Raw genomic sequence first — 26,469 nt, forward strand, 5'->3', positions numbered from 1 at the left:
TGGGGGAAGCAGGAGCGCAGCTTTGGCTTTTCAATCTTGTTATGCTCTTCAGTTGCCCATGAAACAGAACATGTCAGGCTTAAATTTTATTTTAAAAAGTACTCTGTGCCTTATAATGATAGTGAATTGTACATTCTGAAATGCAGATTGCTGTCATTCTGCCTGGGTGGGGCTGGTTTAGCAAAGCTGCAACCGCATTAAGTCATTTTGGAAGACAAAATTGCATCACATTTTCATGGTGCGTGTTATTAGAAGTTTTCCAAATGCCACACCAACATGAAAAAATGTGGAGAAATGATGTGTTACATGACTAAAACACTATTTTATAAGTGTTTATAAACTCTTCCCAAGGAATGATTGAGCAGCTAAACTCCAAGCAATTCCATATATTGAATGCTGATACATTGGACATTGTCCATGGAATTCCTTTCCTCTGTTTGTCTCATGAGCAATCCTTGCGTTGTGTTGAAACAATGTATAAATGTAATGTTTGCTGCTCATCTGCTATCACAGCTGGGATGTACAAAGTTCAGCACAAGTGAATGGATATTTCAGCTGCATATTTAAAAAAAATAATGATTCCAGTGTAAAATGAAGGTAAATTGCTCACGTGGGCTGTGTAGCCTTGAAGGCATGTGGTGAAGACAGAAGGATTAGACATAAAAAGTGCAGAATTCAAATCTCTGCCTTGAAGCCTCTACAATTGTTGTGTCCAAACAAAGCACAAATTCAGTTTCAATAATTCAGCCCTTCAAGCATTTGTGAGTGGATTAAAGTTGAGGAACAGAAGAGGCTGATGTGAGCCCCTGTGGCAATGAAAGTGTTTGGGTGATGCTGGCTCAGGGTGGGATGGCAGTGAGGCCCAGGGTGTTCTGTGCAGAATGAGATCCTGCTGTGCATGCATTGACATTGCCTGCAGACAGATGTTAGTAGTCCAGAGGGATGGATGGACAGACAGACAGACAAGGAGAGGGTTCCTGCAGGTGGCACAGCACTGCTGAGGTGTCTGAGCAGCAGTAAATCTGCTGTAGCCACTCTGTGTCAGGTGTTCCCTTCCTGCCCCCACAGCACCGGGAGGCTTGGCCAGCTCTGGCCTTGCCAGGCCCAGGACTGGTTTTGTTTGGGCACTCCCAGTCCTGGCTTAGTTCTGACTCTACTGGAAATCACCCTGTGGTGGAGCAGGGACTCCCAGGGCTCTGGTGTTCCCCTCCCTGCTGGCAGCCTGCCCTGGGGATTCCTGCTGCATCCCCTTGGTGCCTTGGGGATTGTCAGAGCCCAGCCTGGGGCACAGTTCAGCCCTGATGAAGAAATCTGGGGAAACACCACCATGAGCAAGTGAGGAGTGTCTTCACTGGAGGTTCTAATGTGGAGTTTTTATATTGCTATTCATGACTTACACCTGTGTTTCACTAAATAAAGGCTGTTCAGTACCAGAAGAGCTGCAAAAGGGTAGCACAATGAATAATTGAAGTTCTTTAGCTGAATGTGAGGTGATCGGCCTAAAAACCACATAAGGTGGAGCCTCAGTGTAAGCTGCTGGTTTTACTTCTGACATCTCTGTTTGTTCTGGTTAACTTCTCTGTTTCATTCTTCTAGGTTATCTACTGTTCATTTGGAGGAATATCCAAAGGGCTGCACTTCAATAACTTGATAGTTGGATTAGTTCTACTCACAAGAGGCAAAGAGGAGGAGAAAACAAAATGTAAGTGATGTAACTTAGTAACAATGAGACAGTGGGTTGTGAGTGTCAAGTGTGACCATTTTACAGTGAAGATGGGATTTTTGGAAGCATTTTTAGCTGTATTTTTGGAAATCAAGTGCACTTTTGTTTTCTGTATTCATCAAAATGAAATATTTGCCAAGTCATCATGAATGTCAGTGTTGGGATGCTACAGAAAGCCTGATGGTCTCTGTGTGTGGGCAGAGGAAGGAGGATGGCATTGATATTTTTCAAAAAAATAGAAAACATCTGCCTACTGACTTCTGTTGTTTTGGCTTCTCTGTTAATCTCACTTGATAATACTCATTTTTATTTTGATTAAAATGGTAAAAGAAAAGGAAGGTCTTGACCTAAACCTTGTGGACCTGTATTGACCTTGGATCAACCCAAGTGTTTAGTCCTTTAGCTGTTGCACAGCCTTTGACATTCTCAGTCAGTTATAGACCTTGCATTTGAAAAATGTCCCTGCCATGGATGTTTACACATATTTCTGTTTCCCCAGATATTTTCAGCCTCTTCTCTAATGAATCTGGGAGTTATGTGGTCCGTGAAGAGATGGAGAAGATGCTGCATGTGGTTGATGGGAAAGTCCCAGAGTCACTCAAGAAATGCTTCTCTGAGGTGTGTCATGCACCTTTCCTCCTGCTGCAGTTACAAAAAAGTCAAGATTCCATTAAGTAGCTTCTTTTTCTTCCTCATGCACCTATGGGAACAAATTGGCTTTGTTTAAATGGGGTAAAAGCTCATGGGGTTTTGTGTTGTGGTATTCCATGTAATTTACATTGATGGGAACAGTGTTTGGTGTATAAATTCTGTGTGCCCCTGTACTCACTGTGCTCCTTGGAAAGAGATCATTTCCCAATGGGAATCCTGTCATCAGGTGAATTTAAATACTAATATTGCTGGTGGGAACTTTGTCATTAGTGTGAACATTTTATTGCAATCAGGGAAGAAATCTAGAACACAGAGAAATCTGCACTCTGGATTTAAAAATGCCTGACAGCCATGGTTGCTTCAAGATAATAATTTTATATTATTGCTTTTGTATAATTTTCCTGCCAGGAGCTACAACATTTAATTATGCTTTAAGTTGTTTGAGAGATGCTTCTTTGTGGAGCTTGCTAAAGTCCTCCTCTAAAGCAGAGCATTGGTGCTTTCCTGTTCAAGGATGATTCTTTGTCTCCAGGGATCCTGATGAATTTTCAGGGGTTTTTGCTTGGTTTGTTATCAGATGACTGAGACCAGCAAAATGGAGACATCATTGTACATTCCCCTGGCAAAAGGATTGACCAGATTGACTGGGAGCTTTAATTGTGGCTATCAGGTTACTTAATTAGTTCAGATTTGATTGTTCTGTGTTGGAGATAGCTCTGGCTGTGGGCAGTGCCTGGGCCAGACTCTGCTCTGGCCCTGTTGGCTCTGGAGGCAGTGATTGCATTCCTGAGCCCTGGCTGCAGTGGAAATCCTGACTCCACTGCCCTGCAGCTTCTGCACTGCCCCTCAGGGCCATTTCCTATTTCTGATTTCCCATCAGTGTGCTGTGATGAATGGCACCCTCCAAGTTAATTGCACACTGTCCAAGAAATGCAGAAATACTTTATGAAGCCTTGCAGGAAGATGAGTATCAACCTGGGCTTCAGAGCATTTTCCTGTTCAAGAAAATGCTGCATATTGATTTTTGTTTTAAAATGAAAATAGTGTAATAACCCACTCAGCAGGATTTACTGGGCTCTTAATCATCCATGGGCATTGCTCATTGCTGGAGAGTGACAAAGTTTAATGTTCCTGCTGTGGGCCTTCCTGCCTGCCTTCTGGAGGATGCCTTTGATTTCAAGGATGATGTTTATAGGCACTTCAGTTCATCAGAATTATTGCATCTACTCAGCTAGAAATAGATGGTTTAGAATATATCTGAGTTTCCCTTTTGTTTCTGAAATACAGGGGAAAAATTCAATGATAACTGCATTGCTTAGGTTCCACCATAATTCAGCTGTCACACTGCTTGCTTCAAATGCTTTCTCCCTTCTGTCCAAAGTTTTTCTGTTCCTCTTCATTGTCCTTCCAGGGAAAATTGGAGTTTTAATGACCCAGCTCTTGCTGCCTTTACAAAGAGCAGTGCAAAAACAAGAGGAAAAAGGTGGAATAGAGAGGGAGAAAATGTTCTTTTCTCTTGATCCAAACTGTTGGAGAAATGGAAGAATAAGAAATCAAAGTGCGGGTGGGGAGGGCCTGGCACAGGGTGCCCAATGCCAGGCTGGACAGGGCTGGGAGCACCCTGGGACAGTGGAAGGTGTCCCTGCCATGGCAGGGGTGGCACTGGATGGGCTTTAATGTCCCTTCCAACCCAAACCAGTCTGGGATTTGTTGGATGAAAATATAAAACTCTTCAGTCTAGAAAAAGAGGCATAAAAAGAATGAGTATCTGGAGCTGAAACAACCCCCTGCAATGGGAATAGGAAGCAAATGTTTCAGCAGTGTGGTGATGAGCCACTGGAGCAGCCTGGCAAAGGGAATATAGTGAATTTTCAATTTTCTGCACTTGGCAGTTGCAGACAGTCCGTGGCCAAATGCAAATTGTTGGATTCTGTAGAGATGTAATTCAGTGAAGTTTAATGGTCTGTGATATGAGGGGAGTTTAAATAATCAATGACTTGAAACCTCTTCCACTTTGCAGACCCCTGTTTATTTCCCCTGGAGATGAGAATCTCCATGTAATGAGTTTGTCTACTGATAATGGGTTTGCTTTTATTTGAGGTATTTTTGTAGGTCCTGTAGAAATTAGTCTGCTGATCCCCATGGTTTCATGGCCACAGCTTGGCAAGGATCCAAATAAATGGTTTAAACAGCGCTGGAATTGTGTGAATGTGGAGTTTTTGTGTGTTCCTGAACAGGGAGCTGCAGGAGACAGGGAGTGAGGAGATCCTGGGAATGTCATGTTCATTTTTATGCTCCAGTGTGGATTTTGGTCAGTAGAGGCAAAAAATTCAGTGATAAAAAGTCCCCATGTTCCTGCAGTAATTAATCACAGCATCAGTTATTCCCAAATGTGATTTTTCTGTGTTGTTTGTATACCTGCACAGATAGAACAGAATGTTTATGATTTTTATAGCACCTGTTTTTTTGGTACAGCAGAGCTGGTATCTATAGTAATACATTTAAATTCATCCAAATAACCTCTGCTCTTTTGAATTGCAAGTAACCATTTTTCTTTTCATCCCTTTCACCTGAGGTTCAGAGTAAATGAGTTTCCAAAGGCCACATTGAGTAGGTGGCTGAAATGCAGAGAGAACTTAAAGTTAATTTCCCTCCTATTGCTGTTTCAAAAGGAAAGGGAAAAACAGGCATGGCTCCAAGCAGAAAAATTACATTAGCACTTATTTTTCTAGGAGATTGTCCCAATTTTTTGTTCATACAGCTGGATGGTTCCTGTTTACTGGCAGTGAGGAAAACAGCTCCCATTTTCTGGTTTTTCTTGCAGGGTGAGAAGGTGAACTATGAGAAGTTCAGGGTTTGGCTGCTGCACAACAAAGACGCTTTCACCTTCTCGCGGTGGCTGCTCTCAGGAGGGGTCTATGTCACCCTCACTGATGACAGTGACACCCCAACCTTCTACCAGACCCTGGCTGGAGTCACACACTGTGAGTAAAGGTGCTTCTTGTCCTGCACACCCTGAAAAGAACCCTGCCAGAGTTCACAGGCAGAGTTGTTGTTCATTGAACTCCCTGCTCCACCACGTTGGGCTCAGTGAGAGAAATTCCTTCTCTGAGCTCATCTCCTCTCTGCTGGGATGTAAAATGTTGTGTGCAAGGACACTGGGTTGTTATTTTTAAGAGATAATAATGCTGAGGCTACAACACTTCTCTAGAAGTTTGCTACCAAGCAAGCTAAAAAAAAAAAAATTTCCGAAGTGGTTGGCTGGTAATACTGGGTTTATTTTTGGTCTTTATATAGTGGGTTGTAAAACTACTGAGAGAGTTGAGAAAATAATATTTGTTTCAAAAATAAGTGTTACCTCTTGATTTGCTTCTCCAGTAAAATAAATCATATTCCTGGCATGTGGTAGAATTAACTAAAGAGAAGCATCCTCAGGAGTTGTCTCCAGAGAAGAAGTGCTTCCTTATGTCTATGTTAATGTAAAAGAAGGAACAGCTGGTTTTTAAATTCAATCCAAAAGCAAAAGGCTGATAAATGACACTTGATGTAGCAGTGTAATGCAAGCATGCATTCCATCCCTGAGGAGGAGGGAGGTGGTTCTGGAGGCGTCAGGGATCTCAGCACTCTGGTTGTGTTTTCTGTGCTCTCGTGGATTTTCCTCACATTTAATTCTTTCATGGTGGGTTAATTGAATAAAACATCACACCCTTTTTATCCTCTTGGTTTTGAAAGTGGGCATTCAAACTCTTTCCTGACCATCTGAAATGAAAATGCATAATGAAGTCAGGAGTTTATGAACAGGTAATTTATTTGCATTACATGGAAGGGTGAAAGGAGACATTGAGGTTACAGAAAACCACTGAGTATTCTGAGGTCTCACAGAAAGGTGGAGAAAGAGGAATGTGAAAAAACCCCCAACCCTCTGAGTGTTCTGGAGCTCAGCTCTGGGAAAGATCTTGACCTGTGTCAAACTGAGATCTGCTCTTTTTTATGCTTTGAAATTGAAACTTTCAGAACAGTTTTTACTGAGCTTTTCACAGAAAGTTTATTTATACTGAAACAGAAGTTTGGAATTAAAAAAAAAAAAATGTAACAGCTGATGTTTTAATAGGTTTTATTTACTATTTATTATTGTTCTCAATTCTGGTTTTGATATCCCTGTCACTGGTACCATCATGTCAGAGCTGGGATTGAGCTTTTCAGTGAATTCCAGAAATACATGGAGGTGATGCTGTCCACAGAATTGGAAAGTTCATGGGACAGTGAAGTTGGACCTCTAGATAAAATTAAATTTTGCTGAATTCCCTTGTGATTTACAACAGTGTAGGAATCTCATCCAACAGATGCAAAACTAAGGAAAATGTAAGTGCTTGAGCACTTGGAAGTAATTTCAGCCTAATCAGGTCACTCCAAGGAGTAAGAAACTCAGTCCAGAAGTATTTTTAACACAGCTAAATGTGTCAAACACTGAGAGCTGTTGGAGGCTGGTTCTTAGTGTTTTTCCTGGGGGAATGGCTGCCTTTGGAAGGACCAGGAAGTGAGATAATGTTTGGTAAACTGAGGCAAGCACCATAACACAGAGAGAGAGGGAAAGGTTTCCACTTTGTTCTGTTGTAAAATGCAGAGTAATTTGTGCCACTCCCTGTGCAATCAGGAATTTCTCAGTCCTGCTGCATCTCCTGGCACAAGCCCAGACCCCCTCCCCAGCCTTACCTCACACTCTGCTTCCCATCCAACTTCTGGGACAATGTGTCAGAGCCATGAGAAATGGCAGTGATAACCAGGGGAAGTTATTCCCTGTGATTTAGGAACAGCCCCATTTCATGCAAGGCATCAGTGACTCCATTTAAATTTGCTTAATGAGCCAGGCTAGCAGGGAAACAAAGCAATACTATCTTTTCATTTGTAAATAGCATTTGTTTTGGTGTGCAGATGACTTTAATTACATTTCTCAACACATAATTAGAAATGAAATTTTAAAGTTACAGGAAGTTGCACACGCTTGCTGCTTTTAATCAAATTTTGTTCCATTTCACTTAAATCAGAAATATGAATAATTTTATTTGAAAGCTGCCAAAATAGGTGGCCGTTGTTCCTAAAAAAGCAGTTCCAGGGGTATGGATTTGTCTTGCACCTGAGGAGTGACCAAGTAGCAGTAGTTTGGATTTTCTTAGTTCTGTAGTATGATCACATGCATTTAAATTCATTTAATATATATATTTTTTTTTGAAGCCATCACATTGAACAGCACTGTGGTGGAGCCTGTAAATCCCACATTTCTGTCACACTGACTCAGGGGACACCTCACTGATTTCCTTCATTTAGCTGGAACTGTTTTTTCTCCTGCAACATAGGTGCTGGGTGCCTTTTTTATGTGTCATTTTGGTGTGACTCAGTGTCATGCAGTGGGCTTAGACACTCAAGTTTCCAGCCCTTTTCCATGGGGAAGGTAATTCTGTTCATCAGGTTGCTGGTTTTGAACTGACACAATGTTAAATTTATACCTTTTTGTCATCCAGTCCTTGTGTCACTGAGTTCTGATTAAATAACATCCAAATTCCCCTTTGAATGGAGGAGATTCCTGTGTTGTCAGAAAAATTCACCTTTTCTTTCTGGGAGCTCTCACCCACCCAGGGCAGTTCTGACTGCAATCAGTACAAACAATTCTATTTTAGAATATGCATTTATCACTATTTAATAAAAAAGAGAGGAGTTCTGGGTGAGCAGGCAGGGTGGCTGAAATGGGAGAGGAACTTTTGGGAACAGCACAAAATCCAAGCTGGGATTGTCAGCTCTGGGGGAGGATGGGATGGGAGGCTGAAAGCAAAGTGCAGTCAGGGCATTGGAAGGCTGGGGGTTAAATTTAAATCCATTTTCTGCAGTGGGCACCCACTCCACAGCTGCCATGTGGGGAAGGCACTAAAGGCAATCCTGGAGGTTTTGGCTCTGTGGAATTTGCTTGGCAGGGCTGGTTCCATTCTGTGCTGGGAGAGGAGCTCCTGGCACCTCCCTGCTCCCACCTTGAGGTACTGCTCCCCCTCATTCTGCTGTGTGAGCACCTGGGAGACCACACCTGACACACAGGGATCCCTCCTGGCCGAGGGTTCAACATCCCCTTCCCTGTGAGTTTGTTTTTAATCAGCCAGAGCACAAAGATGAAAGTCTGACAGCAGCCCAGGCCAATAAGTAAAAGCCTTGGTGTCACTTAATCTGTATTTTGCCACTTGTTATCCTCTTAGTTCCAGGCTATTTTATGTCTTGCAAAGCAGCTCTCAGTCCCAGAGTGTTCTGGGGGTTAATTTGGAAGGCACAAAGGAGAGTTTGCAGTGAGCAGCAGTGTTTGGTGTCACGTTGGAGCACGTCCTGGGGAGCAGGGAGCAATCCAAGGCCTGGTAAAATGTTGGGAATATGGTATGTCTCTGCTGCTGTGAGCCAGACAGGATTGTACCCATAGGTGGGTAAATCTTGAACTTCTCTCATGTGCTGCAATACCTGGGGAATTGTGGTGCTATAAAGAATTGTAATAAGCAGTGGCTGGAATGGAAATATGCTTTTAAATTTGTTTTCTAAGGTAGGAGATTATTCATGGCTTGGTATCTGTGGAATATTTTAGAGGGGCATTTTGTGGGAATGGCATTAAAATGTGACATGGGGGTTTAGTGTTTATCACTGCCATGCACCTGCCTGTTGATCAGCGTTCTAAATTAACTCATTTTTAGTAGTTTTACAGTTTTAGATGATATTTTGATTGAAAATGTTAATTTGTTCTTCCTGTACAAGAAGAGGACTGTGCTTCAGTTGTTTACTTATTATCCCTCTGATTATATTGGTCTAATTCTTAGAGAATTGAACAAAAAAAGTATTCATAGTTTTGGAGTTCTGAAAGCTTTTCATATTTCTAATGGGCAAGTGATGAGGGAGACATAAATCAGCATGTGGTAGTAAACTGCTTAAATTTCTCAGGTGTATCATGTCCATGTGACCTCAAATAATCATATCATGTATTTAATTACCAAAATGAATAATTACTTGGCCTAGAAAGCCTGTGTGTCCTGAGGTTTTGGCCTATATTGTGTATATAAAATACATATTTTAAAATAATCTGAATGAAAGGCCAGTTTACAGTTTGATGTGATATGAACAGACATTAGGGGAAAAAGTATTTATTTTGGACAGATAAAATCTTTTATCTGTACCAACCCTCAGTGGAATGTGGTGTTTTGTCATGCACACTGCTGTGTTTGGATATTGAGTGTGGTGTGCCTGTCCCATGCTTCACTGAACTTCAGTAACAAATATGATTATGTGTATGATCATAAAGTGCCAGACATTTCTTTTAGTTTGCCCTCATGGAGGAATAGATGGTGCACTACATATCCTGAGACTGATTTACAAGATTATGTGAAAAGTTAGTCTGGAGAAATCAAATTATGCAACAGCTGCTGCTCAGCTGCAGTTGGACCTCCCTGTGCTGCAGTCCAAGAATTGCTGCTCCCTTTACCCACGGAATGCTGCACTGGGTGCAGTTTGTTATAGCTCTGAATGAGAAATTGTCTTTCGTCCCGTTTTTACTCATGGTTAACCTGATTTGTGAAAGGCTAATCAGTGCTAAGAATGTTATTTACTGCATGGTTTTTCTTTCTAAAGTGCTTGTGCAGAAAGTCAGTGCAGTTGGGCTGGAATAAAAATATAACACTTGTGCTAACACTTATCAGCTGTTCTTTTAAAGGTGATTATTTGAAAATTCTCTCTCTTCAAGTGACCATGATGTCAGTTTACGTGAACACAAACACAGACAAGATGCTTTCTGATAACCTTTCTTTTCTGAGCTGAAATAACAAAACAATGGAGTTACCACTGTAGAAACATCTGTGAAGTACAAGCAAAAAAAATCAGAATACAACCAACTTCTACCGGAGGTATTTGAAAGAGATTCTCTGGCAAAATACAACATTCTTGCAGTTCTTAATTACTAAAGATAAATATTGCACCTGCCAGAGAGAGGTTTCTGCAGATTTACTCTTCAGTGAGGACAACTGGAGCTTCCTGCTGGCTTTTGAATATTCTCAGTGTTGCATCACTTGAAGAATGAAGTGCAGCTCACACATTTGTTATTCTTCCTACTTACAGAGGTGGATTAAAAGGAAGCAAAGTGATTTACATGGTCATGCACAAGAGAACATAAATAATCTTTTGTGTTTGCTAGTAAGAGCAGTAACGTGGAAGTGGAATTCCTGTAAATGGCAGCACCAGCTCCCCTCTCCCATTGTTTGGGGAGGGGAAGAGCCCTGGTATTCTCCTCACATCTCTGATATTAAAAGAAATAATTCCTCTGTTCCTCTTTCTTGATTTTAGTAGAATAATATTCCTTCATAAATCTGGATTTCTGCTTCCTCATGTCCTGAGACCAGACTTTCAGTAGGTGATAGGACATGGGGAAATGGGTTTGAACTCAGAGTAGATGTGAGGGAGGAAGTTTTTGTGATGAGGTGGTGGATTCCTCATCCAGGAAACCCCAGGCCAGGTTGGATGGAGCAGCCTGATCCAGTGGAAGGTGTCCCTGGAGGAGCTGGGGGTGACCTTTAAAGGTCCCTTCCAACCCAAATAACTCTGTGATTGCAGCCCAGCCAGGAGCCAGGGGATGCTAACAGATCAGGGGTTGGTCCCTCTGGGAAGGAGGGAGAGGAGAAAGGAAATGAGTTTTTCTCCTGGATCAGCTCCTCTCTCCCTGTGTGCCTGCCCAGGAGCTGCCAGTGGTGCCCTGAGGAACTGGGGAGGCAGGGCTGGGGTTGTCACCTCTGCCCCTGCTCTGAAGGCTCTCAGGAAAGGGACATTTGGCACTGATGTCCAAAAACACCTGACAGGGAAATGCAAACCCTTCCGCTCCTCCAACTCCAGATATTTTATTCAGATTTCTCCGCTCTTTGTGCTGCTGAGGGTGAGGCTTGTGTAAGTTTTGGTGCCTCACATGATGCTCCTGCTGGGCACTTCCAACCCCTTCATACTCACTGCAGGTTACCTAAGTTACTGTTTTAAGTAAATTACTGCCACTAATGACAGAAACGGGCAAAGAAATCAATAAAATTTCAATTTGACACAACTTTTTAGGTGGAGCCTTTCAGTTCTTAAGCCTTACAGGATTATTATTGTTTCTGTGGACTAAACCAGGCCAAATAGCTCAAGTTAAACCTATTAGAAAACTGGCATGGATTTAAGGGCTCAGAACCATCTGGGAATGAGATCACACGTAGTGCTTCTTAATATAGACAGCTTTGTCATTACAGATCTATTTGAGAACCAATTAATTGGCACTGACCTAAAGCACTGTTGTGACACACTTGCATATGTAAAAAGGTTAAAAGTATTGTTGGGCAGAAATTTAATCTTGTTTTATACCTATATATATATTTAATTTCAAGGATAAAACATAAAGAGAGCATTTGTATAGAATGTTTTGAAGGAAGACACAAATTCTTCCTCTGGCTATTTTTATCCATCCTTGCACCTTATTTTATTTCTTGGGTTTGGGGTTTTTTCCCTTTTTAAATTGCCTTTTAAGTTCCTCTGCATTGTAGGTTTGTGTGGCCATTCCCCAGTGTTTACTGTATATTAAATAATTATAAATAATTCTATAGTATAAACAATAAAGTGAAGCAAACTATTTTATATTTGGAAAAAAATAATGCTGAGATACAACATTTAAATGCCACATTAAAATTTTGCCTTATTACCATATAAAAAAGTTAAAAATTTCAAATAGGATTTTTTTAAGGGCAGCCAAGTACTGCATAATTCTTTTCCATAAAAGATCTTGGTTGGTTTTTTTTTAATGCTACTTCACATCTTTTTTGAGGATTTTAATATTGAATATCCTGGGAAAGGAAGCCACTGCACATAAGCTGCCTGTTCAAATCACCAAAGAGAAATAGGTGAAAAATGGGAAAAATTTCTGGGTTTCTGCACACTTGTGACGATGTTATTGATGGTGAACTCCTCGGTGGCGGATGGGTGAGAAGGTTCTGTGGCCAATGAAGGTAATTTATTAATTTCTTTCTATTTCTTTGATTTATTTATTTCTGTTCATTTGGTTCTGCAGTGGAGGAATCCGACATCATCGACCTGGAGAAGCGCTACTGGCTGCTGAAGGCTCAGTCCCGGACCGGACGCTTCGATTTGGAGACTTTTGCCCCCCTGGTGTCCCCCCCAATCCATCAATCCCTGAGTGAAGGTATGGGGGAGAGCAGGGAGCACCCTCTGCTGCCTCACAGCTGGGGTGGCTTTGGGGGTGTCTGTTCTGAAATGCCCTTTCAGTTCCAGGGCAGAATCACTTCACTGGAAAATGGGAAAAGAGGGAAAAGCTCTGCTGGGAAATCTGGGATGCTGAATCTGGGATTGTTATCAGTTGGCAGGAAATATGGCAGATTTTAGGTAGAAGTTGCCCTGTATTTGCTTAAAATTATTTCTTAAGATTCTGTAAAGACAAAATAAACTGCTGGGCCTGAATGAGAGAAAACTGAGCATTTTAAACTGACAAATGGGAGTTTCAGCTATTAAATGACACCTCAAGTGTGCAAATCAGCTATTGTATCATGCAGCCAATGAAACACTCCTCCCTGAAAAGTAAATTAAGGAAGATTTCATTCAGGAGACTCAGGAGATTTGCAGGTTGTTATTTCTACTGAGAACCAAACTGGTCTGTCCAGTTGAAGCCACTCTGGTAATAACTGGAGCTGTCCCATTGCCATTTGCTGTATGACATGGGGACATCCAGGGACATTCCTCTTGCACTCCAGTTCTGCTCTGCAGTCCTGGAGTGAAAATTTTATTATTACCAAAAGGTTGGCTTTACTGGTAAGTGGCAGCAGTGAGTAACAAAGGGGAAAGTAATCTGCAATGGTAAAAAATCAGAATTTATGTCCAGTTCTGTAGGGATGTATCCCCACATCCTTTTTTTTCTGAGTGTTTTTTATCTACTTAGTGACTTAAACTTCCACAGCTGCTGTGGGGAAACTTGAATGGTTTCTGCTCATTCTTTCCCTTCTGTAGAGTCATTGTTGCTAAAAAAAAAAATATAAGTTATGGGATAAATAATGCTGAATGATTTGAACTCTTAAATGCTTTGAAAGCTGGTGGCTACAGCTCTTAACTTAGGGCCAAATTTGCAGTGCAGTTCAGTGATTTCCACAGGGATTTCTGTTCAGTGATTTCCACAGGGATTTCTGTTCAGTGATTTCCACGGGAATTTCTGTTCAGTGATTTCCACGGGAATTTCTGTTCAGTGATTTCCACAGGAATCTCTGCCAGGCACGTGGGAAGGGCTGCCCATACAGGTTCTCTCCATCACTCATCACAAGGAGGGTGTGAGGAGCAGGCAGCTGCTCAGAATTCTTGATTCCCTCCCCACCCCTGGCTGGATCAGCCATCCCTGAGACATCTAATTCACCTTTAAATGGCCTTAGTAGTGCTTAATTACCTTTATTACACTTAATGAGAGTAAATGACAAGTGTTTGTACCTCTCCTTGGCCATGAGCCCCTGGTGGAGGTGCAGGGTGCCTCTCTCAGGTGCTGTAACAGGAGATGCTTTTGTGGTTTGCAGGTTTGTTTAATGCTTTTGATGAAAACCGAGACAATCACATAGATTTTAAAGAAATTTCCTGTGGGCTCTCAGCATGTTGCAGGGGACCCTTGGCAGAGAGACAGAAGTGTAAGTATGCAAAATTTAACTGTTAATTTGGGAGCAGTTTTTCAGTTTGAACAATGAGGTTTAGTAGTTTTCACCTTTTGAGATTCTTTTCCCACTGAACAAGTCTGTGAAAAGTGACTTTAAAAGTTAAAAAAATAGAGTAATTTTAAATATCAAGGTCTCCTTTTATAAAGGATGATTAAACCTAATTCCATGTATTTTACAGTGGTTCCATGTAAATTATCTAACTGGGGAAAACTACATTTCAGAAGTTATTTTTTCAGTGTTCTGCATTTTGAGGCAGAAGTGTGTATCTCAATATAGAAAGTGCAAACACTTAACTACTCATTATCTATAATAGAAAACAAATGTCCTATTTGATTGTCTTGTGGTAAACAGCATGTTGTGGCTTTTCACTGCCCAGTCCCAGCTGACTCCCTGCAAGGTTCCTGTGTTTTGAAACACTTTTTGTTCCCTATTTCTCCAAAACCACATTGTTGCAACTTGCAAGCTGCGATTCCCTGGAAATTTCTGGATGCACACGTGTTCCCTGCTAGGTCCCATCAGCCAACACAGCGAGCAGAGCATTGCAGGGGTGTGGGTTTGAGTTTGTGAAACAGCTGCTCCATTTCCTCACCTCCACACGTGCATCCCCCCTTCAGAGCTGTATCAGCTGCTCTGCAGCCTCAGGGGCTGCAAGGAATAAAGAAACAAGAGTTGTGGAATGGTTCTGACAGCAAAGTCCTTCCCTTTTCCTCAGTTTGCTTCAAGGTGTTTGACGTGGACCGAGATGGGGTCTTGTCCCGCACCGAGCTCAAGGACATGGTGGTGGCACTTTTAGAGGTCTGGAAAGACAACAGGACAGACAAAATACCTGTGAGTGGTGCTGGGGTTGGTTTCCTTCTGTTTCCTGAGCCATCCTGCCAAAGGATGAATGTGCATCTTGTTTAGGTGGGGGTCACTGAGGTACAGGCTCCCCTCAGCTGGGGAGGGGGACACGTGGCTGTCCCTTGCCTTACAGAGATGTCACCTGTCCCAAGGACAGGGTTGGGTTAGAATGTGTGTTCTGAGCTGCCCAAATCTCAAGGCTGGGTTAAATGTGTGTTCTGAGCTGCCCAAATCCCAAGGTTTGGTTAGAATGTGTGTTCTGACCTGCCCAAATCCCAAGGTTTGGTTAGAATGTGTGTTCTGACCTGCCCAAATCCCAAGGCTGGGTTAAATGTGTGTTCTGACCTGCCAAAATCCCAAGGCTGGGTTCAATGTGTGTTCTGACCTGCCCAAATCCCAAGGTTTGGTTAGAATGTGTGTTCTGAGCTGCCCAAAGCTCAGTGGTCTGTCTTTAATGTGTGTTCTTTTATAGAAAGAAAGGTACAAAAGCACAGATTTTTTATCTGGGAGCCCTTGGTTTGAATTACTGAGAGTTTCCAGCATCTCTTACAGTTTTGTTTTTATTCTGAGCACATCCTGCTGGGAGACTTTAACTCTGATTTCTAATCCTTTTGTTAAAGGAGTTGGACATGGGTTTGTCTGAAATTGTGGAAGATATTTTACATGTGCATGATAACACAAAGGTAGGAATTTGCTGTTCTTCCCTTGTCATTTTTATACCCCAGCATCTTCAGTTTATTTATAAGGAAGTGCTTTCTTCAGAGCAGAGATCTGTCAATAAAAGAATCTTTTTCAAGAAATGTCAGTTTTCCATTAAAATTTACCAGGTTGTTCTGTGAAAGAAAGGATGTGTTTGACTTTTATAAGCCATTTTAATGTATGAGGCTAAGCCCAAAATGCATAATCAGGTGAAATTAATTGGAAGCCTGCACTGTTTGCAAGGCTTTGCTGTGCATAACTAACACCAGTTTTAAATCTGATGCTTCACTTCTGTTCTGGGGAAACTGTTCTTTGTTTCCTGTTAAAATTGATCTTGAGGGAGAGTGCAGAAGTTTCTCTTATATTTTATGCTGTGTCAAGACACATTATCCTCCTGTGGAAGCATCTGTCATGACACAGCAGAAAGTCCTGGTGGTTTATATTGTGCTTTAAATGTAGCTGGGTGTAAATCTGTAATTATCTGTAATTCTCCTCCTTGCTTTCTGGAAATAGGAGATTTGAAGATATCCACAAAAAAAATTGTTGAAGTTGCTTCCATTATTTCATCCTTTGCTTCACTAATTGGGAAGAGTGTCTGGAAATGATAAATAATTTATTAAAAACTATAAAGAATGTCTAGAAATGCTTAATTATGTGTGTGAATAGTTGTCTTGCCTGCTTGTACTCCAAACAAAGTGGTGGGCAAATACTTTATTGTAATTCTTTAATTGACAAAGCAGTGGAAATTGTGGCTTCTCTCAGTTTCATCCTTTGAGGTTTTTATTGTTTGGCTTCTTGAAAGAAAGGGCAGTTTATGAGCAAGTGTACAGCAGTCCTGGTTCAACAAAGGGTTAAAAAAGAAGGCTTCAGTCCTCAGGGGATTTTTTTAGTGGCATCATCAGTGTAGTGCTGGAAAGAGCTGATGGTGCAGTAATTACATAAATTATTTAACCTCTTTTCGTGTGTTAGCTTTGACCTGGGTTAACTCTGGAGAAGATGGTCTGGAAGGAGAGGCAGAGTACCTGGCAGTGCTGTAAAATTGGCTCTGAATTCTAGTGCCAGATAAAAACTCAGCCTGATCCCTTCAGTGAACCAGAGACCCCTCTGACATGGGCAGTGTTGCCCCTCTGGGACTGCAGGGGATGAGGAATTACAGGCATTTGTGTTGTTGGGTGAGATCACAGGGGCTGGGTGACCCAAACTGGTTTTTCCTCCCCTCAGAGGAGGCTGTGGGTGTGTGAGGGGTGCAGGGATGGGCACTGGGTGGGAGTGAGGAGTGAGGAGAGGTTCCACACAGGGCACTGCTCACCTAACAACACAAATCTGCACTCTGAGCTGCTCAGCTCTCTAGGCAGCCTGTGTTATGCTAGAACTGGAATTGTTTTCTTTTACTGGATCAAATTTTATTAAAATAGTGGTACAGCCAATTTTTATCATTGCCTGGTTTTGTCCTGCCCTGAATGAGACAGGTAATGAATATTTTACCAGAACCAGGTTCATGTTTTGATGGTTTTCCCTTCCCTTTCTTTCTCCTCCCTTCCAGCTTGGACACCTCACTCTGGAGGACTACCAGATATGGAGTGTGAAGAGTGCTCTTGCCAATGAATTTTTAAATCTGCTTTTTCAGGTGTGTTTAGGGGAAATCTAAGGTTGTAATTTACAGTAATTAACTGCTGAGCTTTCTGCATGGCCACGAAGTACAGCATCAGCATTTGTGTGCACAGGAGGGGATGTGGCTCTGCAGCTCTGGGCTGCCTTGGCAGATGATTCTTTCTCTGATTCTCTCTTTGGTTGTTGTTCTTGCAGTGCATGGAATGCCCAAAGCCTCATCTGTTCTACAGAACCTGGTGCACTGCTCAGAAAATGAAATTTCGAGTGCATCAGCAATTATGTTTTCCATTAGACAAAGGCTGTGTTTGAAATTATTTTTGTGGCAAACCTTTGCCAAGAAAGTAACCCAGGGAATGAGAGAAAAATCTCTAATAGTTTCCTTTTTCATTTTACAACCAGTTTCCCTTTCCATTTTCTGTTAAGGCCCTCTAAGGTGCCTCTTATTGCTTCCTTAATGAAGCAGGCCTGGAAAGCTGGGATATCCTATCACTGCTCACTTGCAGAAGCTGAGGATTAAGTGTGTGCTGAATTGGGTTTTAATTGAGCTTGAATTGGATTTCTCTAAATCCTTGAAAGCCATATTTTAGCTGGCTCGCTTTGTGCAGAAAATAACCCTAAAGAGCATTTTCATCCACTGCAGTTTGTTCCTTACCTGTTTTCCTTTGAGGTTGATACTTGGAGTTTGAATTATAATAATAATAATAATCCTAATTGGCCTGTGACTAATTTATAAATTGCATTTTGAATGACACTTTTCCAAGAGCTTCAGGGTGACTGAGTGAGGGTATCCTGAGGCCACCAGCTATACCACAGCTGGAAAGAATAACACCAGAAATTTCTTCAAATTCATTTTATCTCTAATTACATCAAGTTTGCTGAAGTTGCAACCTTCTCCAGAAGGGCTGTCTTTATTTTTGGCCTGTCTGGCATCAAATATCCCCTCATAACTAAATATTGATGAACTAACAAATATCCCTGCAATCTTGACAAAGAATGAATGAAGATGTAATAAATCTGTCCTGGTGCTGATTACACATCACCAATGTTGCACATTGCTCATTGGAAGTCTCATTTACAATGTTTTTTTTTCCTCTTGGCATAGCTGCTGTGTTTTCATTTTATATTTTAATTTCAATTTTTTTCTTTTGATAACTTTATCCCATAAAGCACAGGGCAGAGCCTGCCATTGATTTATCTGGGCATTTATTTGAGGTGTCATGTGCCTCATCTGCAGACAGAAAAGCCAAATATTCTGAGTGGAAAGCTTGTCAACAAGTGGTGTTGTTTGCAGAGGGCTTGGTTTATCTGAGGAATCTTATTTTAGCTACACAAATTTAAAAAGAAACACCAGGCCCAGCTGTGTTGTGTGTGCTGGAAAATCTGTTGCTACCCCCTGGCTAATGGCCTTTGTTTCATTCAGAATGTGAAATGGTCTCTCTCACTGTAATATAAATTAAAATAAGACATCTTAGCAGTGATTAGAAATCTCCAGCTGAGTTACAAATTGATAGCCTCAAAAGAGACATGAGGAGAAGGCTGTAAATCATGGGGGGAGCAGCAAAACCATCTGAGAGCTGCCCCTGCTCCCTGGCAGCCTCCTGAGGAGCCCTTCCCTCCTCTCCTCCTGCCCAGCTCTACTGGGAAGGGGTGAAATAGGAGCCATCTGACACTGGTTTGTACTGGGAATGAAACCCCTCCCAGCTGCCCAGGAGATGGGGCCTTTCCTTCGAGTCCAGTTCCAAACTGAATTAAAAAAGAGAGAGAAAATTAGCCCCAGACATCCAGAGCACGCCCTGCACTTGCAGAGTGGTTCTGGCTGTGCTTTGGGTTGGTTGCTCTGCTCTGAAGTTCTCCCTCAGCCTCTCCAGTGCTTGTTTCCCTTTCAATCCCATCTAGAACCACTCATTCCCACTTTCTTCCCTTTCAGTTCCTTTTTAACTTTTAGTTCGTCCTCTTCCAACCACTTGCACTGTCCCAGTTCCTCATTCCCTGTCCCCAGCACACCCAGACACCCTGATTTGTGTGTCTGATCCACTGCAGCCCTGGGATCTGGCACAGCCTGAAATGATGAGACCTTTTCTTTTCTCTTCACCTCAGCATTGGTCTTGGGGCATTTCACATTCTTGGTGCCTTTCTCTTAACAGTGGGAACAAGGTGGGCAGCTCACAGCTCAAAAGACTTTTTTTTATCAGTGATTTATTCAATTTTAAGTAAAATTAAATCTTGCTCCATTATAAAATGATGAAAAAGTCTAATCTGAGTTGTTTATTTGCTTTTATTTCCCTGTTAATAAGAATTTCTTTCTTTTTCCAGGTGTGTCACATCGTTCTGGGCCTGCGACCTGCCACCCCAGAGGAGGAGGGACAGATTATTAGGTGTGTGCTTTGCTCAGAGGCTTAAATGCCTTTCAGATCCACCTTTGGGTATTTTCAAAAGATCTGGAAATTCCCTCTTTGTGCTAAAAATTCCCATTCTCTCTGTGCAGAGGCTGGTTGGAAAGGGAGAGCAGGTATGGCCTCCAGCCAGGGCACAACTGGTTTCTCATTGCTATGCCCTGGTGGCACCAGTGGAAAGAATATGTCAAATATGTAAGTAAAATAATAATAATAATAATCTATACTGAAGAAGTGATTTCTTGTCTTTCTGAATGTGTTGATGGAAAAAACAGTGTGGAGGAAATGTCTGCTGAAGCAATAATGCTCAGAACTGAGCATCTCCTTCTCTTGGTGGAAAATAATTGTTCTGCTGAATCATTGTTATGTGGGGAGCTTTGCACTGTAATTTCATTAAATCCTCATCTCTTTCATCATTCCTGCATCTTAAGATTATTTTTAAATAAAAACCATGCTCACAGGAGCATTTATTTCACATTTTCTGATCCGTTTGATAATGAAGCTGCCCACTTTGGGTTTGATTGGCTTGGGCCACAAATCCACTCTGAATTTTCTGGACAAAGGAGGAAATTGCTATAATTAGCTTAAGAGGCAATGACACAAAATAGCCTAATACCCAATCAAAGGAGTCCTACTAAAACTTTTTAGATACAAGGTGCTCTTTAATAACCTTTAATTAAAATATTTAAGCTAAAGCACCACTGAATTGTACAAAATAGAGAATATTTAATAAAATGTAATTGGAGATAAATATTATTTGCAGGCTAAACAAGTGAAATAAACCTCTCAAAAGAGTTTTTATGCACTCATAAGTAATCATAGAAGTACTTGATTTGTTTTATAAAAACAAATAGCTGAAAGTACTCAGAAAACTGCAATGTGTGCATTAACTACCCTTGTAAAGACTATTATACTTTGTGCACAATGAATTGGCCAAATGAGGGTTGAGATGCCAGAAATGCCAGGTAATTTGATCCCTAGCCTGGTGTGAGTGCTCAGATGTGCTCAGGATTTTCTCCCTAATCCTTTGCATAATGGCACAAGGCCATTACTCACTGCACTTCTCAAAAACCACCAGAATTTCTGTGAAATGCTGCAGGTTTGAGGGAAAAAAGTGGTTTTTGTTGTTGTGCTTGCTGTTCTCATGTAACCACATGAACTTCAAGTATTCAAATAATTACAGTCTGTAATTACAGCTGTTTAAAACCAGGTATATTTTTATGTATCTATCTATTATTCCAAATAATTTTGGAATTCTGGCTCTGTGCAGGATGGTTTATTTGATTGTTTTAACAATTTTGGGAGTTGTTTTCTGCAGGTTTTTTTTTATTTGTACATGTAGAAAACATTTTTCCATCAGCAAATCTTGTGATGTGCAGAAGCAGTCACAGAACTGTGAATTTTAGGTGGCTGCTTTGACTGACACATCTTTGATCTTGGCTCTTAATTAACTTTTGTGCTTTTTCCCACCTCTAGGATGCAAACCCAGTTGTGATAGAGCCTTCATCTGTCTTGAGTGGAGGTAAGAATCCCCTGGTAGCTGCTGCAGCCAATACCCCAGAACAGGGAGAAGACAAAATGGGAGGTCTTAATGACTTCAGTGCTCCAGAAGAAAAGTTTTCAGATAATATTTCCACTGCCTCAGAAGCCTCAGAGTCCACCAGCAGCAGTAAGCATCTTATTTCCTTGGAGGTTTAATGTAGAACAGCTTTTGGGAAAACTGCACACTGCATGGACCCCTCCAGGAGAGACATAGCACAGCTTGCATTGCAGGGGGTTTAGGATTTTTTTAGCATTTTTTTAGGAGTTTTAAGGATTTTTTTAGGATTTTTTTAGGATTTTTTAAGGATTTTTTAGTTTGTGGTGGCTAAACACAAAGTCTTGTTTAACAGCAGTTCATCTGTTAAGCTGGGATTCATTTCCAGAATTATTTTCAAGGTATTTTTTTGTCCTGTGGTTTATTTTCTCAGTGGATTTTCCCCCCCACTTTCACATTAAGTTGTTTTAAGCTGGTTGATCCTATACTCTGCAAAAAGGGAAGAAACAGCAAAAAACCATGAGGAAAAGCACAGTTGTACTTTTACAGGGCATGTGATTTAAATGTGAATGAGTTTGTGCAGATCCTAAGAGCCATCTTTGTGAAAGAAGAGATTTTAGTCCTGATTTTCAAGGAGTTCTTGTGAGAATTGGAGATTTTTTACTTGTAAGGTTGCATCTGACATTTTAAAATTGTCACTTCAGTTGAAATTAGGTAAATTACTGTGATGCTTTTGGGTATAGGGGTTGGGGGAAACAAAGGGTACAGAGACAAAGGATCTTTCTTTTTATTTTTATTTTTATTGAAATTTCCATTTAGTTCTGCATGACCAAAGCAGCTTCTATAAGAATCATTTGCCTTTTCAAGGAAAATCAAACCAAGGCATTATTGGATTTATCTTCAGTTCTGTTTGTGAGTTTTTTAGGAGTTTGATATCCAAACATCCAGATAACAAAATTCTCACCACATTTGCTCATGCAAAGAGCTGTGTTTGTGTAATCATGATGTAAAATATATAAAATATAATATAAAATCATAAATCCCTTTCTGAGAGATAGCAGATTTATCCCTCTGGAGGTGGAAGAGTTGCATGTTTCACTGCAGGAGGAAGGGCAGCAAACTTGGTATTTTTTAAAACAAGGATACAAGAGTGTAACTCATTCCTTTGTGGTTTATGGGATCACAAGTGAATTATTTGTAATTATTTCTGTTTCTTCTCCTGCTTTGTGCTCAGATACTCTGTACCCTGGCAGCCCAGGCTCTGAGGTGAGCTTTGCAAGGCAGCACAACACTTCAGACAATAACAACCAGTGTTTCCTGGGCTCCAGTGGGAATGCTCTGCTCCAGCTGAACCCCCAGAAGCCAGGAGCTATTGATAACCAGCCCCTGGTGACCCAGGAGCCAGTCAAGGTAAAGGCACCCAAGGCATGGCAATAGAGGAAAAGCACATTTTAGCTGTCTTTTATCACTGCTTTTTTATGTTGGGTTTTTTCAGCTTAATTCTGGATCAATGCTGCTCTGTCCCACAGCAAAATTGAGGTTTCTTACTCTTATTCTAAGAGGAGAAAACTTGTGTTCTGCTTCTACAGCTACTCTTGTGTTTTGTGAGAAAAGAAACATTCAAAACATTCTTACAATTGGGAAGGTATTTATGAAAAGGCAGCTTGCAGCATGAAATGTAAAATACTTGGATAATCAAACACTTCAGCATTTCCATCTGAATATGAATTTGCTGCTGCTGTATAACAAGACAGCAAAACAAAGCTGACAGTTTGTGCAGTATGGGGGCAAACAGAACATGAAACAGAGCAGCAGCATCAGTGCTGAGCAGAGCTGGGACTTCTCTGTCCAGAATTGTTGGAGTAGGTGACACAAGAGCAAAATACATGAATTTTATACTGCATAAGCTTTTAGAGAACCAGTAAACAATGAGACTTGAACGTTAATTACTGTTACATTTAACCACCATCTCTCAGTGTGAAAAGCAGCTGCTAATTGTTACTTAGAAGCCTTTTAATAATTAAAGAGTGTTCAGTGTTCATGAACTAAAATCACTGTGGCCATGTACTCATTTCTTCCCTTGAGATATGACAAAAACCCTTTTTTTTTTAAAGGCTGCATCATTAACCATGGAGGGTGGAAGGTTGAAGAGATCCCCACAGCTGGTGGAAGGAAAGGACTATGTCATGGTGCCAGAGCCAGTGTGGAGAGCACTTTACCACTGGTATGGAGCAAACCTGTCCTTGCCCAGGCCGGTGAGTTGTGATTTTTGACACTTTTTAATTTGATTTGTCCAGAGGTAACCTCCTACAATCATCTCCCACTTCATCCTGTGTCTGGCAGAGCAAACTGGGGAAAAGCAGCCTCCAGGCTGGCCCTGGGTGGAAAGTTGTGCTGTTTAGGAGGAGTTTTAGCTTGCAGCACAATCCTAGTGTGGCAGGGCTTGCTAAAGCACACAAAACTAAACCTGAGCTCAGGTTAAAAGGCTTGGCATCAAAACTCCCATCCTTAAGGCTGAGATAGAGTTAAAAAGCTATAAAATGGAAAGTGGGACACCTGCAGCTCTGAAAACCTGTTCCTTCTCTCTGACAATTTCATCAAGTGGGGGGAAAGCAACAATTGCTGCTTCAGGTTCAGCATCACAAACGCAACGTGCAGGGTTTGGGGAAGAGCTCAAAAGCAGCTGGCAATAGGTGAGGCCAGGACTCTCCTCTGCCAGAATGGCTGCTCAAGAACACCTGGGAGCTGGAGCTGCAGGAGTCTGCTCTCTTGGAAATGTTGGAAACTTTTTCTTCAATTTCTCTTGAGCGTATGTATTCCACAAACTGGTTGTTTTGTTCTATGTCAGGTAGTCCCTTGTAGGAGATGCACTTAAAAAATGGATATGAAGGGGTTTTTGTGCTGGTAGCAATAGGTTTTTGGTGGTTGATGTCACAAACATTCAGTGTCACAGATGGGACAGGATTATCTCTATATTTTTGACAATTTGGTCTGTTGGCTCTAGTGCCGACAATTATTTTAGAGGGAAAAATCACTGGCTTCTTACCTCCTCCCACACATTCTCCATGGAAACAAACACCTTTCATGATCCAGAAAAGGCCACATCACTTTATACACAAAGCAATGTGCTTTTTTTCCCCTCAGAAAATGTCATCACCATTGTTTTTGTTGTAGCTGAAGTTGAATACTGTGGCACTTGAGTGTGGTACCTTCCTTCTCACAGCTTGAGCCGCTTTCTTCTGCTTCACGTGGTCACAAAAAGACTGAACATTCCTTCCATTTCTGATTGTATATTTGGACAGATCTAAGTGGCAAAATCTTTGTAGAAATGGTGGCTGAAAAGCTGCAAAATCTGTTTAGGGGTAATTTCAGCTTTTCCTGTAAAGACAGCAAAATGTAACAAAAGGAGGTTGCAGCCTGTTTGTACAATATGAAGGCTTTAAGTCAATCCTGTGGTTCACAAAGTTCAAACCAAATGTCTTATCCTGCATTTGTCAGTTCTTTCAACAGCTGTGAAACTTTATGTGCAAGTATTATACACTGAGTGGAATTAATGAGGTTTATTGTGGATTCACATATATTCCAGGAGTTATAAGAATATTCTTTCCATGGTGTGGTGCAGAGAGTGATGCTGCACTAAATAAGGTGTTTGCTTTTGACAACCTGCAGCTAATAAGCTCCAAAAAGTGCTTAGGAATCAGGAAATTGTCATTCCTAGGGATATTTGCCTAAAACCCCACAAGAAGTTTGGATTTTTTGTCTCCTCATTAAAGAGTTTGGCTTTTTAATAATTTAACCACTTTTTAATGAATGAATCACTGCTGTTCCTATTGCTATTCCCTCCACACTTGCAAGGTGAGTCTCTGCAATGTTCCTCACATGTTCTGCAGGTGATCAAGAACAGCAAGACCAACGTGCCCGAGCTGGAGCTGTTCCCTCGGTACCTGCTGTTCCTGCGGCAGCAGCCGGCCACGCGCACCCAGCAGTCCAACGTCTGGGTCAATATGGGTATGATGAGCCTCAGAATGTTCCCTCAGCATTTGCCCAGAGGTAACTTAAGAATGCAGCAAGAACCACCATCCCCTGTGCAGTTTCTAGGCCAGCCCAGGCTGGGGGAGCTTCCTGTGCTGTGCTTGTGCTCCAGCTCGATCGCCCTGCGGCACCATCGGCGCTCGGGAGCTTCCAGGGCTGCCCTGCCTCGAGGGAAGAAGCTCCAGGGCTTTCCCTGCCCTCTCCTTGGGGAAAAGGCTCCAGGGCTTTCCCTGCCCTCTCCTCGGGGGAAAAGGCTCCAGGGCTTTCCCTGCCCTCTCCTCGAGGGAAAAGGCTCCAGGGCTTTCCCTGCCCTCTCCTCGAGGGAAAAGGCTCCAGGGCTTTCCCTGCTCTCTCCTTGAGGGAAAAGGCTCCAGGGAGCATTTGCAGGGCTTTCCCCTGCCCTCTTCTCAAGGGAAAAGGTTACAGGGAGTATTTGCAGGGAAATCTGTTGATTGCCATGTTTATGGATGAGTTGAAGGTGAGAAATGAGCACTGCAGAAGCTGAACTGATCAGGAGAGCCAGAGCTGGGCATTCCCCTTTTGGGAGTGATTGCTGTAGCCATGGAATAGGTGCCTCTGTGCCTCTCTGATATTGCAATGGCACAATAAATTCAATTAATGCTCAGCCAAATGCTTCTGAGTTACTTGGGCAGCTGGGCTTTGATGCCCAAAATTATTTAATGCTCTTTAGAGAGCGATGAAATGAATGGAATATGAAGGCTATTGTTTGGTGTAGTTCAAAAAGACAATTAAATACAAAGCCTAAACACCCAGCTAAAATCTATTTGTCATAATTGTGCTGGTAATGCTCACCAAAAGATTGTACAAGGGTAATCTTAGGTTGTGGCTTCACATTTCAGCTGAGGTGTTGCAGGAATTGTCTCCAGTCCCCAGTTTGCCTCACACAGAGGCTGGAAGGAATCCCTGCACTCACATTTGGGCATCCACAGTTACATGTCCAAAAATGGGCTCACCTGACTGCTGAAAACTCAGCAAATCCTCCAGCCTTGCCAGAGTCAGGATGTGGGTAGAAGCTGGTGCAGATGCTCCGTTTTTCATTGCTTTGGGAGGATCTCAGCCCTGCCTGTGCCATCGAGCTGTGCTGCACAAACTGCTCTGCCCAAACTCAGCTTTCCTGCCTGACCTAATCCAATGGAAACTGCTTTGTTTGGACATCCTAAAATGCCCAGATTCCAATGAACAGAATCTTCTCATGTGCCAAATTTGATCTTGATTTGGAATTACTTTGCA

General features: G+C 41.8%; 1 protein-coding gene across 2 annotated transcripts in view; it reads left to right on the plus strand.

Moving 5' to 3' along the window:
• The window catches only part of USP32 (ubiquitin specific peptidase 32), a 63,244-nt gene that overhangs the window by 22,129 nt on the left and 14,646 nt on the right, over window positions 1-26,469 (plus strand). The window contains exons 3-16 of one of the 2 annotated variants that reach the window (XM_058817613.1): window positions 1,597-1,702; window positions 2,223-2,341; window positions 5,199-5,358; window positions 12,471-12,602; window positions 13,972-14,079; window positions 14,819-14,934; window positions 15,567-15,629; window positions 17,189-17,272; window positions 19,570-19,631; window positions 19,742-19,844; window positions 21,126-21,318; window positions 22,421-22,596; window positions 23,301-23,441; window positions 25,077-25,236. In XM_058817613.1, coding sequence (XP_058673596.1) covers window positions 1,597-1,702; window positions 2,223-2,341; window positions 5,199-5,358; window positions 12,471-12,602; window positions 13,972-14,079; window positions 14,819-14,934; window positions 15,567-15,629; window positions 17,189-17,272; window positions 19,570-19,631; window positions 19,742-19,844; window positions 21,126-21,318; window positions 22,421-22,596; window positions 23,301-23,441; window positions 25,077-25,236 — 1,723 coding nt within the window. The remainder of the gene's footprint in view (window positions 1-1,596; window positions 1,703-2,222; window positions 2,342-5,198; window positions 5,359-12,470; window positions 12,603-13,971; window positions 14,080-14,818; window positions 14,935-15,566; window positions 15,630-17,188; window positions 17,273-19,569; window positions 19,632-19,741; window positions 19,845-21,125; window positions 21,319-22,420; window positions 22,597-23,300; window positions 23,442-25,076; window positions 25,237-26,469) is intronic. The other variant, XM_058817614.1, reaches the window with a different exon arrangement.

The sequence above is a fragment of the Ammospiza caudacuta genome, chromosome 20 (assembly GCF_027887145.1).
Source record: "Ammospiza caudacuta isolate bAmmCau1 chromosome 20, bAmmCau1.pri, whole genome shotgun sequence".
NCBI classification, from domain to species: Eukaryota; Metazoa; Chordata; class Aves; order Passeriformes; family Passerellidae; genus Ammospiza; species Ammospiza caudacuta.